Genomic DNA, 17,413 nt, shown 5'->3' with positions numbered 1-17,413 from the left:
GGGATTCCACCAAGCAATAGCATAATCTTACGGCGTCTATAATTTAGGTTCTGTTAATCGGAGGAACCAAATATCACCAACAAATAACAAACGTACGTTAAGTAACAACAACTTTACATGTTTTTTATTTTCAGAATTTAACTCTAATGTAGTCAATGTGTACATTTTTTTTGTATGTTCTTGTCTAATTTCAAATTATTATATTATTAAAAGTATTAACCTTTTATAATAACTATTTTTACTTTTTACAACTCAGTGTTTGTCGTTTTTAAGAGTAATACTGCATTTATTTTCGTAATATTTATTGTATTAGATATTTTATCATATATCTTTTTCTCGTCTCTCATGAGATATTTTATCATGTATCTTTTTCGAAATATATAGAGGCTATTTGAATGAATTTTGTTCAAATATTTTTTAAAGTTATTAAATTAAATTTATGACATGTTTAGATAAATCTTAAATAAGTAATTATTTAATAAATATTAATTACATAATTATAATAAATATTTTATCATAATTTTTTATATAAGTTAAACAGTGTTTATGAAAATTATAAATTATTTTTATATATATTTTAAAAAACTCGTTTAAATTTTAAACGTTCCTTTAATATATTTTATAATAAATTATAAATTAAAAATATATTTATTTTTTATAAATTAATTACTATGTTAAAAAAGTACATAATTTTTTTTATAAAAAGACTTTCTCTCCCTTTATTTCTACCATAATTTGTCATCTTAGCACCTCTAAAATTAAAATATATACTTAATCTTTATAATTGATAATCATTTATGAAGATCGCGTATATATATATATATATATATATATATATATATACTTAAATTTTTGTGTTTATTCACACTTTTAAAAACTATATAAAAACTTAAAAAAATCTTTAAATAATTTATAATTTTGTTATATCTTAACTAAAATACTATTGTTTAAACTCATTTATTTTATTTTTTTACAAACTCACTATTTGATAAATGAAGAAAGGATGTAATAAATTAAGCGATATAATTAAATAAAAATTATTATAAATTTTTAGAGTTAAAAATTTTCAACTGATAATAATATATATTTAAAAAATTATTTATTACAACTTTATATTTTTAATAAAAATTGTTATTTTTAAATACCTAAATTGAGTTATAAAATTCAAGATTAAAAATAGCTTAGTTATAATAGTTTATTTAAATTATCATATAAATATTAAATAAGAGTAGAATTAGAAAAAAAATAATTACAGGTATAATAATAATAATAATAAATGGACCGAGTCCACGTATGCATAGAATATATGAATGGTGTGTAACTTGTAACAAACGGCGTCACTGTGCTGCGATTGTTAGTTGAGTCAGTGTTGTGGTTCCTCACTCTTTCAGCCGTCACACTCTCACACCCCCAAAAATGATCGTTTCTCTGCTGTAATCGCCGCAAACCTCAGATCCCAATTTCCGATCCATTTTCTCTTTTCGTTAAATACGAGGTTAGGGTTTCCATGGCTTCGGAGACGAAGATCGTCAATCTTCCCGAGGAAGCTAAGCTCGCCAGAGAAGGCGTCAACGCTCCCAGCTACGCTTTTTTTAGCATCTGCAGGTCCCTCGTCGCCGGTGGAGTCGCCGGAGGAGTGTCAGTCCCTTTCTCCGTTGTTTTTTCAATTTTCCAGAACAAATACAGATTTCTTGGGGAAACACACACAGACACGTCCAATATGCATGTATTGACTGCTTGTTCATACGAAAACGGAAATGATTGGTTTCGTGACATGTTTAATGTCTCCGGAAATTTCGATGCTTGGTGAGGGTGGAAATAGAATCATGCTATGTGGATATTGATAGTTAAACTTAGATGTTTCAACGTTTGGGAACAATGGAGCAGTTGGTCTTTCTGTTTCACGATTTTTTTCATTAAATTTAATGGAATATGATGTACTTAAAATACACGCCATTGTTCACCTGGAAGGTTACGAAAAATAAGTTTGTGTTAATCCCCTTACAGCTGTATCAGACAGAACCACGTCAATTTTGGGGCTTTGATTTGAAAGAAGCCCTTTTTCCCCTTATGCTTAAATAACCGATGGGTAAATTATTGAAATTCACGTCAATTTTGGGGCTTTGTTTCGATCGATGGAATGAATTAAGTTAGTGCGTGCCTGTATGTCTTTGAAGTCTATCAATTTTGTTTTAATAATTTCTATGTTGCCTTACCAGCATGGCATTACTTTCCAATACAAAAATCTTTTTACTTTTGGAGTTTGTTGGGACAGTGATGACAACCTAATCCAATTTTCCTGGAAACTATTTCCTACTAATAATTCTAAGGTTCTTGTCGCATTATGTTGAGTTTTAACTGACTTGTGCATTTTTGTACCGTTGCAGATCGCGAACAGCAGTGGCTCCACTTGAACGGTTGAAAATTTTGCTGCAGGTTAATCTATTTCGTTGGTTACACCAAAATGGGATTTAGCTGACGTTTATTCTTGTCTGGGTTGAAAAAAAGAAGTGCATCTGAAATGCTACCTTTTTGGTTGGTGCGTTTGTGGTTGGATGTATCGTTCATGTGATTTGATGTGTCTTTGCCATTTATAGGTTCAAAATCCACACAACATAAAATACAACGGAACAATTCAAGGTCTAAGATATATATGGAGAACTGAAGGTTTCCGTGGATTATTCAAAGGGAACGGTACTAACTGTGCTCGAATCGTCCCTAATTCTGCAGTGAAGTTCTTTAGTTACGAGCAAGCTTCCAAGTAAGTTTTCCTTTAGATATCCATAGATGCACTGATTGCTTTATTGTTTAGCATTTTCTTTAGATATCTTTTCATTTTGCTGCACTTTTATGCTTATTTACTTGTAATGATAGGATCCTGCCGTCCTTTTTAAATTTTCTTTGAATCAGTTTTCTTTAAGCAGGGTCACTCCTATGGCAGAGAAGTTTCAATTTTTAGTTCTATGCATTGCACGTATAACTCTTTCTCCTAGTTTTTACTGAGTGTTCCTTTTCTGGCAGAGGTATACTACAGCTGTATCAGAAGCAAACTGGAAATGGTATGTCCATGTTTATTATTTATTTCCTTTTGGCATGTGTGCCTATATGTGTGTGTGTGTGTGTGTGAGGGATGGAGGGATGGAGGTAGGTGGAGAGCAGGTTCAATAGCATGTTTTGGATGTTGATCAAATAGGGGGAAATCACTTATTTGAAAGGACAAAAATTTCACACAGTTGTAAGGAACTCCATATACGTTTCTTCCTTTTTCATAAGCTCTTTTTTTAAGATTTCGATCAGAAGTTGTTTTGAACACAAAATAAGCTAATCCAAACACACTAGGTTGGCCTCAATAATTTTTTTCATCAAAAAATATATTCAAAAAAGTTGAAAATAAGACTTAAAAGTAAACAATTATGTCTAAATTAAACTTCTCAATTATAAAAACCCTTTGTCTTAACTTTTTTTTTTTTCCTTGTGGCAGAGGATGCTCAGCTGACTCCCCTTTTACGTCTTGGGGCTGGAGCATGTGCTGGAATAATTGCCATGTCTGCAACTTATCCTATGGACATGGTTCGAGGCAGGATAACTGTACAGGTACTTTTTTTTTTCTTTCAATTTTCTTTGTACCAAATCCTTGCTTTGGGTCAGAAAGGTAGCTTCAAATTTATAAAATTAATATTACGTATTTGTATTTAGTGGAAAGAAAAATTGTATATAACATTAAGTTTGCTTTTCTTTGTATTTGCAGACAGAGAAGTCCCCTTACCAGTACAGAGGAATGTTCCATGCTCTGTCAACTGTACTTAGGGAAGAAGGTCCACGTGCTTTATATAAGGGCTGGCTTCCTTCAGTCATTGGAGTTGTGAGTAGTTTCTAGAATTTATAAATAAGAAATCCTAATATACTTTTACTATTGGCTTTATGGGAAAATTCAATTTATATTTTATAGTAACCGTGTAGAACCTGCAGGCTGTAGTTGGGGGAGGGGGAGAACCATGGACCACACACACTTCAAATTTTGTTGTGTCCTAGTCAATGTTCCCTCTTCTTAGGGGACAATTGAATACCAATACATTTTTATGCTGCTTATAGATGTGGGGGGATATTGGTAATGACATGTAACTAGGGTTTTAGTGAGTCATACCTTGTTATTGTCTGTAGGTAGATAGCATCTCCTGTGCAGAAGGTAACAAAGATTAACACGGGGTTGTAGAATTGATCATAATTACACACCTAAAATTGACACGTTCAGTTCTATTGAGAGGGGAATTTCTATTCAACTATTTGTTTTGCTAATTGTTCTACTACTGCCATAACTGTTGCAGAAATTTCTAAATGCTTCATAGGACAGTTTCTGTAGATAAATTCTTACCATTATGCTTTTGACATGCTTCATAGTGAATTCTAATATTTAGTACTACTACTACTTGGGTCTGGTGACAAGGTTTTCCCTTGTTATGGTAGGTTCTAGGTGGAATATAGCTAGGTACAAAAAACAGAAAATCTGTTAGTCATGCTTCAGTTAAGTACTCAAGTTTTGTTTGACACCCAGACTAGAATTGGGGAAAAAGAAAAGAAAGATTTTAGTGATTAAAATGAAAATGAACAGAACAAAGGAGAGAAATCTCTCTTTTAAAGGTTTACCCTTCACAAAGAGCAAAAGCTCAATTTACAAATGATATTTGACAGAATAAATTCCTGTCCCTTCACTCCTTTTTATTTATGTCATTAACCTCCTCTAACTAACTAACTAATATCCTGACAGTACTAACTTCTTTTCTCTCCCAACACCCATCAAGTTTATAGAAATGTGAAAAGTTGCTTTTCTAAAATATTCTCCGCATGCTTCATAGTTATATTTAACTGACTAAAGTTCACTCTAATTTTCAACGGAAGCTCTCTTTTGGGTGCTGTCAGTCGACTTGATGACTTGATGTTTCTCTTACTCTCTATTTTCCATATTTTTCAGATTCCTTATGTGGGTCTCAACTTTGCTGTGTACGAGTCTTTGAAAGATTGGTTAATTAAATCGAAACCATTTGGTCTAGTTCAAGATTCTGAGTTGAGTGTGACAACTCGCCTGGCTTGTGGTGCTGCAGCTGGAACTGTTGGACAAACCATTGCCTACCCTCTTGATGTCATTCGTCGAAGAATGCAGATGGTTGGTTGGAACCATGCTGCTTCTGTTGTAACTGGTGATGGAAGAGGCAAAGTATCACTTGAATACACTGGCATGATTGATGCATTCAGGAAAACCGTCCGGTATGAGGGATTTGGCGCTTTATACAAGGGTCTGGTGCCCAATTCTGTGAAGGTCAGTTTTCATCTAATACTCATGAATTAGGATCTGTTCTGAAAAAAATGTGGGCAATCCATATCTACCTAAACATGCACTTCTTTTCAGAAAAGTATGGTTGCTGTTTTATTCCTTGTTTTGTGGAAGATATTACTTATTTATTATATCTGTGAATCCCTTAGAAAAAGTTTATGCACATTTCAGTCGCCTGGATGATTCCTTTGTGTGATTCCTCATTTATCCACCACACTGTCTGGGTGTGGGTGTTATCTATTTGAGCTGTAAACTTAACAAGCTTCTACGTGATCAGAACAAAAAAGTTTACTTGTCAATGAGTTATTGTAAGATTCAAGCGTTGTGGTCTGAGTCAAATATTGATATTTTCAACTCAAATTATTTACTACTCTTGCTCAGTTTTGGATCAGCTAAATGAAATACATGATCAACTGCAAATACTCATTATCATGCACCAATCAGTACATGTGTTAAGATTTAATTTAAATGCAAGATCTGGAATCTGAAATTTGAGTCTTACATTAAAAATATATGATTCTAGTGTGGAGTTTATCAGGCCTTGTACTTCTATTATTTTTAACGTTGTCTGGTTCTATCTCAATTTGAGAGTCATAAACAATCTTATGACTCATAACATTGTTTTAAAATCCCCTATTTTGTGCTTTGGTCACATAAATTTTGGTTTGATGTTGGAATTTTGTTTGCTGTTATCTGCAACCACACAAATCAATGCACTTTGCGTAGCAGCCTATTTGTAATGCAGTCAACTGAATATGTTCTTGTTATAGTTCCATTTGCTTAATGTCTCCCCTGGATGGTTGGTGTTTAGAAGTTATCACAATTCCCGTTTACTGTAGCCATCGTGATATGTGTGTGTGCGTGTAGACCCTGAATTGTTGTTGATCCAAAATTATTTTTAAATGGCCTTAATCTTCCCTTATCTTGATTTATCTCTCCTGATATCTTGCAGGTGGTCCCATCCATAGCAATTGCGTTTGTAACATATGAGGTAGTGAAGGACATTCTAGGAGTGGAGATCAGAATATCAGACTGAAGGTTGGCATCCACCTGATATTTGGCTGCCTGTTGTTTTCTTGTAGGCAAGGGGATGCGGAGATGATAAATTAGGGTTATTTTCTTGTCTTTCATCTGTTCAAGAATGAGTTAGGAAGCACTTGAGCTAGTGTCTATAAATTAATTCCCTTGTTTCCCATTTGTTTTTCTTTGTGAACGTGCTGTAGCTTTTAGCTTCTTATTCATATTCTATGGCAATAAATGTTGTGGATTAACAATGCAAGGACTGCATGGCTTTCTGCTCGAGTGAAGAAAGCATTTTTATTGGTGGAATATCCAGTGTCCGATTACTGAGTTCCTCTCCCTACCCTAATCTGGAAAGAGTGTTTATTATATCAAATTTGCATTGTTGCGTGCAGGTTACTAAGCAGTCATTTTGATCTTTGATCCTTTCTCAATTATTAAACAAAGGATAAATAAAGATTTGTCCTTACCCCTAACATAATTTTTTGTATTAGTTTTTGTATGAAAATACTATATATTTTGACGTTTTTCATTTTAGTCATGAATGAAAACATTTTGCAATTCAATTTTGTTGATAAAAAATACATTTTGACAGTTCCTTTAAAGTTTTTTTTTTTTTTTTGGTTTCAATTCAAATAGATTTAACATTATGATAACTAATTTATAAATGTTTTTTCATGTAAAAGTTAAAATATAGGTTTACTTTATATATATGTTAAAACAAAAAATATGTTAATTAAAGAATTAAATTTATAATTAACTTTTCCATGAAGAATTGATTAACAGATGATTATGGTCATGCATCCTTAAAACAGGGATAGAAAGTCCTTAGTATTTCCTTTAGTTCTAAAATGTGGCCATTGAGTTATAGCATAAAAAGGTGGTCCAATACTATTTCGTACATTTCCGTCTAGGTATTTTAGAGCCAAATAGGCAAATAGGGAAACTGATTAGAAAATGTGTGGCTACGGAACCCAGATGGAATAAATCCATACAATCTGAACAAACCCGTCGTCATCGCAGTATATTTCTAGTCTCCCCAACTATTAGCCGTTTGAGTGAATATTCATTAATCTATTTTCATAAATTGATGAAGAACTCTTTTACACCCCCTTAATAATTGTATTCAACACTTTTTCTTCCAACTTATGCTTACAGAATTTTGTTTTCCAAACTTTCATTCAACATGCGATGTTACTGGAAATCTGGCACATTTATAGTCAGTTTAAGATTAAAAAAAATCAATAATTTTTACTTAGTGCCTTATAAATTAAGAGGGCATTCCAATACTCTCTCATATATAAAATTATAATTATTATTTTTATATTAAATATGTATAATAAATAGGAACGATTAATAATTTATTTAAAAAATACATAAATATCTTTTAATATTTAAAATATTAAAAAAATTTCAAGTATTATTTTAAAAAAAGTATAAAATATCTTCTTAAGTTTACAAACAAAGAACTAAAGTGAGAAACACATTTTTTTAATATAACAATAATCAAATTTATCAAAATATAAAATTCTAAACAAAATGGATTGACTGCTAAATATATTCTATATATACAAAACCACACAAACACGCAAATTTTGCTATGGTGAAAAAACTGATTGTTCGCTTTCCTTGCTGCACCAAATATTTTGTGAAATCCTCCACAGTAGAATTTGCTTTACATTTTTCTTCCATGCCTGAGCACAACATAAGAACAATGCTTAATCTTTCATGTCAATGACTCGGTGCTACAATTATATTAGTTCGTAGTAAAAGTGTGTTTGAGTTTATGTTGTTGTTTTGTGCACAAAATTATAAAATGAAAGAAAATTAGGAATTGTTTTCTTCCACTTGGTTGGATTCACAAAAACAAGCTGAATGAATTCATATGCCAAAATTCAAATTATGCTTCATTTAGTTGGGATAATTTTCCCAACAAATATTTATAAAGATTAAAAAACTATAATAAAATAAATTTAAATTTTTTAAACAAGTTAAAATCAACTTATGAATATCAGCTTCTTTAATTTTTTTCCATCTAACTTCTTAAAAAACTTATGTGCATAAGTTAATTTTAATTTCTGATACAAACTTAATTATTTTATCTCATTATTATTTTATAAACATTTGTTAAAATTCCATCCAAACTGGCCTCCATCTTTTGCTAATCTTAGAGAGATTCTTTTGTATCATATCTTAATTCAACTTTCTGTTTCTCCTAATCAGGAGAAAATTAATTAAGTTTTAATTTGTACCACTTTTTTGAAAAAGATGCGTGGAAGCTTACCTGGAGTCTTTTATGGTAGTTTGAAACCTTGATGAAAATGGTCTCTTCCCAAGCTTGGGCTCATGTTTCTCTCGTCTCTTGGTTTGTAATGTTGAAATGCATGCTTTAGTTACATCAACCTCATCTTTTGTGATCTGCTCCTTCTCCTCATATTCCATGCACTCATCGCTTGAGAAGTAGAATAACGAAAGCAACACAAGCAACATGTTAAGTTCAGCTAGGGATGTATTGGGTAGCTGTGAATGATTCAATGCATCATTATTTTGTTCCTCTTCATACCCTTCCATCCTACCTATCTCAGTGTCTCTTTCTTTCTCTTCTTCAGCCATAAGCTTTCTACAAAATTGTGTCATGAAATGATGAAATCAAACTAAGATTTTAAACTGTATGCATGCATTTATTATAACGTGTGCTTGGTTATATGCATGCTTCAAACTTCTTTTCTCGCTGCAAAAATAGATAAAAAAAAATAAATGTAAAGGTGGTAAAAAATTCACCCTGGTTAAGGATGCCCACTATAGCCATTGGACTAATTTGAGTTTTGAAGTTTGGGTAAATTTTATTCTCAATTCCATGTTTCCAATTTCATTTTTCTATTTCAAAATGTGAGGTTATTGATTGACCCTTTCCTTTTCCATCATTCATTGGTTCATACAATTTATGGTAACATTTGCTGGAGAAAATATCACATCCTAACTGTGATCCACTCTTTGTTGCTTTGTTAAATTGAGGCTTGCCGTCAGTTTAGTCACGGGGATTTATTTTCCTTCTACCAATATATAGTCATTACAATATTACTCTAATTCTTGTTTCATTATCATCTTAACTACAATGTCACCCCATCATTTTTTTTTAATTTAAAAATCAACGACAATAATAATAACAATAAGAATGACGCATGAAGATGAAAGTGGACAACGTATGCTTTCCTTAATAATTAATATTTACACAAACATTAATGTATATATGATTTGTATTTTAACTTTTTCATTTATAATAATTCATTCTATCAACAATACTTTAAAACATGTGGCTCTATTGGAAAAGATATTTTAGTTTAATTTATATTTTTGAGTTTGAGTCCCAACAAACACAAATTTATTAAATATTCAGAGAAAAATTTACTCTAATCAAATAATATTACTCCCAGTAAAACTATTTATAGTCTATTAAATAAATAATTCAATAATTTACTTTAGAGTAGAAAAAAAGGTAACTAGATATATAAGTTAATTTTTTTATATGTTAAAATTATAATTATCTATAAAATATCATAACACAATTTTATATATAATAAAGTTAATTCTCTCAATATAGTTTTTTTTATATATGTAAAACTTAAATAAAGTTGATCTCATGTATACATTAAACCAATTAGTTATCATTCTTAAACGCTTTTTAAATAATAAGGATATATATATTAATAATATTTTTAGTCTTACAATAAAACAGACGCGCCAAAGCCTTTAAGCACATGGAATGGAAGATGGGACAAAACGATGCGTTTTGATCGTGTGTTTCTTGTGAGTCGCTGAGTGGATCTGTAGGAGTGGAAGAAGATGCAGTGGTACTTGGTCGCTGTGCTCCTCACCGTTCTCACCAGTTCTCAGGTCATTCTCATGCCCTATTTCCCCCAAATCCTCATTTAAACCCTAGTTACATACATTTTCACGTTCCGTTCACTCACCCACTCTAATTAGTTGATATTGATAATTTCGTATTGCAGGGAATATTGACAACCCTATCGCAAAGTAATGGAGGCTACAAGTATGATTACGCCACTGTTCCATTTCTTGCTGAGGTTTTTAAGGTAAAGGATTAATGTATCAATTTTATTCGATGGCAACCAAAAACCAAACCAAGTTTTGGTTTCTAATAACACTTTGTTGGTGGTTTTATCACTGTTGTCGTACTCAGCTTGTCGTGTCAAGTTTGTTACTGTGGAAGGAATGCCAAAAGTCACCTCTGCCAAAGATGACAACGGAGTTGAAAACGGTGGCTCTGTATCCCATTCCTTCCATTATATATCTGATCCACAATAATGTTCAATTTGCTACCCTCACATATGTTGACACTTCCACCTATCAGATAATGGGCAATTTGAAGATTGTTACCACTGGAATACTATTCAGGTGCATTGTCTTTTCAGTTTTGGAAGATCAATGTTCATTGTGTTTTGTTTCTCTATTAAAGCTGATGCCTTTTCTTTCAAGGTTGTTCTTAGGGAGGAGGCTTTCTAACTTGCAGTGGATGGCAATTGTGCTGTTGGCTGTTGGGACAACCACAAGTCAGGTGCCAAAAACTTATCTCTCGCAACTTTGGTTTTGTGGCTTTAAATTTGTTTTTCATAAGAAGATATATGAATTTTATGCATTATTTGCTATGTATTATGAACTGACAAATTCAGTGTTAAGGACTTAGACAAACGTCTGGTTTTAACGTTTGGACAGGCTCGCATAGTTATGATACGATAGAAATGGATAAATTTAATATTTCATTTGCTGAAATGGTATTCAAATCTTATCAGGTCATTTTCATACAGCAAAATGATTATTTTCTAGTTTGTTTTATGTTGTTTTGTTTTGGAAGATGCCTTACGTGCACTTCTTCTACCTTATCCATTTCTCCTCCTAACAATATTTATTCTTTTCTATGAATTGTAAATGTGTAGATGATATGATATTGAGTCATAACAAGCTAAAATGTGTTGGAATTGTTTTATTTTATGATTTATTCTACTGTTTTAATCATAATTCATAACCTGGTAGAGTTAAGATCTTGATAGCTTCAAATATTGAACCATTTTGAGAAGTACATTTTTCCATTAAGAGGGTTTCAAATAAATTCAACCAGCTTTGGGCTTCCTCTGCTGACACTTGTACATGGTCTCAAAGATTTTATTAATATAGGTTGCACATGTGTGTACTTAAAAAGGAGATTAGACTGAATTTTCTTTGGTCATGGGAGGAAGGGCCTTTTAGGGAGGATAAGCAATCTTCCTAAACCTAAATAAATAATAAAAAGAAAACAGTGAGACAAAGTAGCTCGCAAATGAAACAGATCTGTCCTCTTTGCATGTTGTAAAATTTCCCTTGACATAAGCATGAGTACAAGAACTAAGAGACGTAATGAGCTTGCATGTTAAACTATATGAAATTGAAGCCAATATACATCCTTGTTCTGCTTTGTTTTTGTGGCAACTGATCAGTATATTAGGAGAATTAGCCTTATGATAAAAATTTTATTTAGACAGAATCTCCACTGTTTATTGTTTTAGGTTAGGGGCTGTGGAGAGGCTTCATGTAATTCCCTTTTCTCAGCACCAATTCAGGGCTACATGTTAGGAGTTCTATCTGCTTGTCTCTCGGCATTAGCTGGAATTTATACTGAGTTCTTGATGAAGAAAAACAACGACAGCTTATACTGGCAGAATATACAGTTGTACACGTAGGTATTTTACTTGATATTGTCATGTCAAATATCTACATAATCATGAGCAAACATATCAGTGTGATAATCTTTTGACTATCTATTTCAGAAGCAATTTCTTCCCCATTTCCTCTTCCGTAGCCTATTAAAAGAATGTGATTGGTTTATGTATTAAGAAATGAATGTTCTGTTTTCACTTGCTAAGAAGGAGCAGAGCATATATTACTGTTGAATTCATGAGGTTCTTGCAAAGTAGATTCCTAATTCTTAAAGTCTTTCAACTTTGTCAGTTTTGGGGGTTTTGTGCTTTTATTTTCTGTGTAGCTGTGTTTTCCATTTAATACATTTAGATTTCCTTGATTGTTGGTATATCAAGTAACATAAGCATGCATTACTCTTTAGCTAATTGTTCTGAGTTTATTTTTTAATTAAGAGAAACTTATTTCTGCACTGTTCTTTCTTAGAAAGTTGTAAATTGATGGTTCTGTAAAACCAGAAATGTGACAAGGGCTGCTTGAGTATTGTGGTTAATTTGTTGTGGCTCTCTAGTGAATGAATATGATTACCATGATCAAATATGTCAGTTATGTACCCATTAAATGAAATTTCTCTTCAGGTTTGGTACAATTTTCAATATGGCAAGACTTCTTATGGATGATTTCAGAGGTGGATTTGAAAATGGACCCTGGTGGCAACGTATTTTCAATGGATATACTATCACTACCTGGATGGTGGTATTAAATCTAGGGTCTACTGGTCTTTTGGTTTCATGGTTAATGAAACATGCTGATAATATTGTGAAGGTATAAGTTTTGACCCTCCTGCAGACCTCTTTTTCTTGACACATTTGGGGGTTTTCTCGTAAGAATAATCTTTTTCCTGTGAGAGAAATAATTATGTGACACTGAAAATAGTGATGAAGTATCACATCACAGTATATGGTGTATTTATTTATTTATTGTCTGTTCTTTTTCTCCCCTAATTGTAACTTGTTTCGGCTTTCTCTAGGTCTACTCCACATCAATGGCAATGCTGCTGACAATGATACTATCATTATTTCTCTTCAACTTTAAACCTACATTGCAGGTAATTTCCAGCCTGAGCAATTCCAATATTTGTGGGCAACCATTCTATGTTCTCTCCTCCTGGTGTTACTTTTTAGGCAAATCATTTTGTTGCACAGAATTTATATCTTAGATACCTCATGGAGACATAATCATATTATGTTATTTCACAGGATAAGCTTAGCTGTTTTGCTGTTTCTCTAGTTTAGAATCTCAACCTGTTCTTAAATTTTGGGTAATGCTTGTTATAATCATTCTTTTTAAAACAGATCAGCAATGTGCTAATTTTTTTGCAACTGTACCTTTCATAGATTACCTTTTTTTTTTCATTTATTTTTTCAAGACTATTGGTCACTCTTTGTAAGTAAATACCCTTGTTTTATATTTTTTATGAGGCTGTTGTTGAGGTTGAATATTGATATGATTGTTTAAAACCTTTCATGCTGTTGTTCTCAGGCTGAAAGTGGATATTGATTTTTTTTCCCTCTTTGCAGCTTTTCTTGGGCATTATTATTTGTATGATGTCTCTACACATGTATTTTGCCCCACCAAATATGCTCTTAGATATGCCATTAACAGTTAAATCAGATGAAGAGAAGCTCGTTGAAGTTTCTATTGATCGACGAACACATTCATGATGTTATATCGACATCTGAATACAATGCTTTGGTAAATGAACATCCATTTCAATTCTGAATTTCGTTTTGTTTTCTAAATACATCAAACAAAATATTCTCATATGACATCTGACATTGCTGCATAATGTGTGTATCATTAAGGAAGTATTTATTTGATATTAAACAAATAATATTTCTTCCTTGTGATCTAGTAATCCTGGGTTTCACTTGTGGAAAGCCACGAGTTACCCCTCTTTTCATGATTCAATCTTTCCCAAACATTGAAATAGTGGAAGCCTCATGCATTCACCCGTTTAAGTAGTCATATGTAAGTGTAACTTCACAAATATGACTTGATATCCTCTGATTAATGTGATTATATTCTGGTTATGTATGTGCAAATCTATATTACCTAGTAGGATAAGGCTTTATTATTATGGTGCATGCTTTGTTCTGAATGTAGTATCATTTTCTATGAGATATTGCAGGTTTTTTGGTATATAATAAGATATCACTTTCTAGTTTGAAGGACAGTCACATGCTCCTTTGTGCTAATTCTACTTTCAAGTTCTTATCTAGTAGGTACACACTGAAGTGGTATTAGAAATATATATTGGTAACTGATGTTTGCAAATTGTACCTATCTGTACTTAATGGGCTTGTTATAACTTTTTGTGTCTATTAATTCCCTTATGAGCAAGCAATTGGTAATTTTGACTTTCAAGATTTTCTTATTGGCTCTGCAGGTATTTTTAAATTGTTCTTTCCCAGGTTTTTCCTATAAGCCCTATGAAAGTCATTTATTCTGTAGAAGAAACACTGCTTATAATCCAGGTTCCATTGATTCTGTGACTTTGAGGAGCATGGGCATGTTTGATGGATGACTTCCAAATTTCGATATAGCTAATTTGCACATCTCATATATTGTCTGTGTTTAAATATATGAAAGGAGGACATTGTAGGAAAAGATGGTTTAATGAAAGTGCGCAGAATGTGATTTAGACAGAAATAGAATATTACCGTTGGCTTTTGGTGTCTTTTACTTATCTAGCTGGTGGTGATAGAGGTGCGACCCATTGACACCAAGGCACGTGAAGCCGGGCCCTAATTCTACCTAGTTGCTGTACAAACTAAACGATTCTTCAACATTAATTAATTTAAATCGAAATTTGTTTTGCAGTTTGATGCTCATATGGAGTGATTGGGAAATAGATACGGAACTGAAATTTGTGTCCATCTTTACGGCTACATTTAGTAGACAAGGTTGTTGGTGTTGGAGTGAGGTTAATAATCGACATTCAACATTCAACATTGACTGACATTTGTTTGATTCCGTGGAGTGGCTCAAATGAAGTTTAACTGTTTAAGAAACCGGTAACAGATTAATGAAGAGTCTTGAAGAGGCATTCTATTTTTTAGGACACAATAAATCAACGAATTTGGCATACTAAACAGGTTCCATTGATTCTGTTTCAGGCTAGGTAGATATGTTTTGTTAGCTTCAGTTCTCATGATTGAGTTTAAGCATTTAAAAGGGATAAATTTTTGTTGAGAAGAAAAATATTATTGCTTTAAAGTAATAAATAAATAAATAAATAAAAAAAAAAATATATATATATATATATATATAAAATAAAATTTTATTATTGGTTCCTTAAACTTAATCCTGTGAAGTGTGTTTAATTATTTTTAAAAATGTTAAAACACACTTTTTAACGTATTTTATGATTTATTTATTTTTTAAAAGTTTAAATATTTATTTTGTAAATTGATATTTTTTAAAAAATTTCTTTAATTTTTTTAAAAATTGACTAATGACAAATGTTGTGGTGGAGAGTGTGTTAAAAAAGAATATGTTGCTGGCTAACATTGCTAATTTGAAAAAGAAAATATCTCAGCAGTTACTAGCTATCGTAAGCTCAAATAAACCCCAGTTTTAATTGGATTTTGTTGGGTTATGTTGATTTGGTTGGTAAGATTAATTGAATACATCTAGGCATAGTCCAAGGGTCACTTGGGTCTATTTGCAGGGATGAAAAGCAACAGCAATAAAAAAAAAATTAGAATAATAAGAAAGGGAGATCAAATTCAAAGTTAGCTGTGTATGTCAATCGTATATTAAGTTCTAAGTCTGTTTCAATTAGGTTGTATTGGATTCAAGTGTTATAAATAGCTTTTAGCATTATATGAAAACAATTTGGGATTCACAATATCAGTGGGATGTGAAAATTCGGGTGATGCTCTAAGCCTTTGAAACTTCTTTCTTCATGAATCGTACATAAACTATGGTGACTACAAGTGACTAATCAAAGTAATTACAGTGTTAAACAATTTTACTCCTAAAATTCATATGCACCAACGTCAGAAAAGAGTTATGGTCCCAATGCCTTTACAACATACGGCAAACAATGGTTGCCACAAATGCAAAAGGTAACCAATAATGAACATTAATTAAAAGTTTTCCTTCCGATTCATTGGGATATTCTTTAAGAGAAAGATGTGATATAAAATTTAAAAAAAAATTATTGAATGTATTTACTATTTAGTGAATTGATAAAGAACAAAATAATTAATTAAATAAAAATATTTATTATGCTAAACACATAAAAAATTTAAAATTTTAAATAATTAAAAATATATGAAATATCTCTTAATTAGTGTCTTTAAGTCATTTGTTAATAAGATCTATATTAAAATGGTAAAAATTTAAAGTATTTTAAAAGTAAGGGTGAGCATGAATTGGATTTTCATAAAACCAATTCAAATTTACTTTAAATTCAATTATATAAATTGGATTTTAAAATAATCTATTTTATTTTTTTTAAAACTAGTTTTAAAATTTGATTTTGATTTAAAATCAATTTTAAATTTAATTTTGGTCAAATTATATTTGAATGCTTACTCAGTGCTATATAATTATTAAGTAATCAATTTTTCTAATTTTATATTATTTTTATTATGTTTTTAATTATAAATTTATTTTTTAAAAATTATGTTTTGATGAATAAAAATATTATTAATGTACTTTTCTTAAAAAATAATTTGAAAATATTAATCAGTATTCTTAATATTTTGATATTTATGATAATATAAATATAGTTTTATTTATTTATTTATTTTATGACTTTAGGGAAAGTTTTTTAGTTTTTTGTATTGAAATTATTTTTTTAAAAATAAAATAGAGGAGTAAAAGGTATGATTTTAACTAGATCTTTTATGTTTCTAAATGCTTTTTTAATCGTTTTCTTTGAGTGGAAGCGGATAGAAAGCATGCTATAGTTAGATGTTTTCGTAATGTTTTTTGTAATATAATTATAGATTTTATTTGAATAAATTGTATATTTGTATTCTAAAAAATAATCATTTATATGTGTTCACTATTTTTCAAAATAAACCAGTTTTAATAGATAAAATCTAGATTTATCAAAGGAGATCATTCCGATAAGAAAATAAAATAAGTTCAAATATTCAGTTTTATTAAAAATTTAGATTTTAAATTAAAATTAGTTTAATTTTAGTTATGAATTGGACTTCTAAATCTGAATTTTTTTCTTCTTATTTAAAAATATAGTACACAATTTATTAATTATATGTAAATTTCTATAAGAGATTATGTGAAGAGAATAAAAGGTTGCATAGACTACAAAATGTCTAACTTATGTGCAAAGTT

General features: G+C 30.9%; 3 protein-coding genes across 4 annotated transcripts; 2 read left to right on the top strand and 1 right to left on the bottom strand.

Annotated features, from left to right (window-relative positions):
- Nucleotides 1-1,326: 1,326 nt before the first annotated feature.
- On the top strand, nt 1,327-6,754 carry LOC113861900 (mitochondrial adenine nucleotide transporter ADNT1-like). Its single transcript, XM_027495002.1, has 8 exons — nt 1,327-1,638; nt 2,388-2,436; nt 2,598-2,761; nt 3,022-3,059; nt 3,482-3,594; nt 3,749-3,862; nt 4,970-5,314; nt 6,282-6,754. The coding sequence occupies exons 1-8, from the start codon at nt 1,508-1,510 to the stop codon at nt 6,363-6,365; spliced, it is 1,038 nt and encodes a 345-aa protein (XP_027350803.1). The 5' UTR covers nt 1,327-1,507; the 3' UTR covers nt 6,366-6,754.
- Nucleotides 6,755-7,935: 1,181 nt separating this feature from the next.
- On the bottom strand, nt 7,936-8,945 carry LOC113863889. Its single transcript, XM_027497656.1, has 2 exons — nt 8,634-8,945; nt 7,936-8,043 (listed from the first exon to the last, which is right to left on the bottom strand). The coding sequence occupies exons 1-2, from the start codon at nt 8,918-8,920 to the stop codon at nt 8,025-8,027; spliced, it is 306 nt and encodes a 101-aa protein (XP_027353457.1). The 5' UTR covers nt 8,921-8,945; the 3' UTR covers nt 7,936-8,024.
- A 1,162-nt stretch (nt 8,946-10,107) lies between these two features.
- Nucleotides 10,108-14,931, top strand: LOC113862965 (CMP-sialic acid transporter 1). 2 transcript variants are annotated; one of them, XR_003504507.1, is made up of 10 exons: nt 10,108-10,243; nt 10,360-10,443; nt 10,551-10,765; nt 10,847-10,925; nt 11,911-12,080; nt 12,679-12,865; nt 13,071-13,148; nt 13,621-13,795; nt 14,232-14,325; nt 14,490-14,931. XR_003504507.1 is itself a non-coding variant. In XM_027496299.1 (9 exons), exons 1-8 carry the CDS (start codon nt 10,193-10,195, stop codon nt 13,762-13,764), a joined length of 1,008 nt encoding a protein of 335 aa, XP_027352100.1. In that variant the 5' UTR covers nt 10,108-10,192; the 3' UTR covers nt 13,765-13,795; nt 14,490-14,931. The 2 variants fall into 2 exon arrangements, 1 of the variants encoding a protein (XP_027352100.1); XM_027496299.1 differs by lacking the exon at nt 14,232-14,325.
- The last annotated feature ends 2,482 nt before the right edge of the window (nt 14,932-17,413 follow it).

The sequence above is a fragment of the Abrus precatorius genome, unplaced genomic scaffold, assembly GCF_003935025.1.
Source record: "Abrus precatorius isolate BTA unplaced genomic scaffold, Abrus_2018 Scaffold3, whole genome shotgun sequence".
Lineage (NCBI taxonomy): Eukaryota > Viridiplantae > Streptophyta > Magnoliopsida > Fabales > Fabaceae > Abrus > Abrus precatorius.
Note: the sequence above shows the minus strand (reverse complement) of the source record. Positions and strands in the feature narration are given on the sequence as shown.

Bases quoted from the DNA above. Each gene is read 5' to 3' on its own strand.
- LOC113861900 (XM_027495002.1), top strand. From the start codon at position 1,508: ATGGCTTCGGAGACGAAGATCGTCAATCTTCCCGAGGAAGCTAAGCTC. The intron at 2,437-2,597 runs GTTAATCTATTT...TGCCATTTATAG, and splicing joins GGTTGAAAATTTTGCTGCAG to GTTCAAAATCCACACAACAT. The intron at 3,060-3,481 runs GTATGTCCATGT...TCCTTGTGGCAG, and splicing joins TCAGAAGCAAACTGGAAATG to AGGATGCTCAGCTGACTCCC.
- LOC113862965 (XM_027496299.1), top strand. From the start codon at position 10,193: ATGCAGTGGTACTTGGTCGCTGTGCTCCTCACCGTTCTCACCAGTTCT. The intron at 10,444-10,550 runs GTAAAGGATTAA...TGTCGTACTCAG, and splicing joins TTCTTGCTGAGGTTTTTAAG to CTTGTCGTGTCAAGTTTGTT. The intron at 10,926-11,910 runs GTGCCAAAAACT...TTATTGTTTTAG, and splicing joins TTGGGACAACCACAAGTCAG to GTTAGGGGCTGTGGAGAGGC.
- LOC113863889 (XM_027497656.1), bottom strand. From the start codon at position 8,920: ATGGAAGGGTATGAAGAGGAACAAAATAATGATGCATTGAATCATTCA.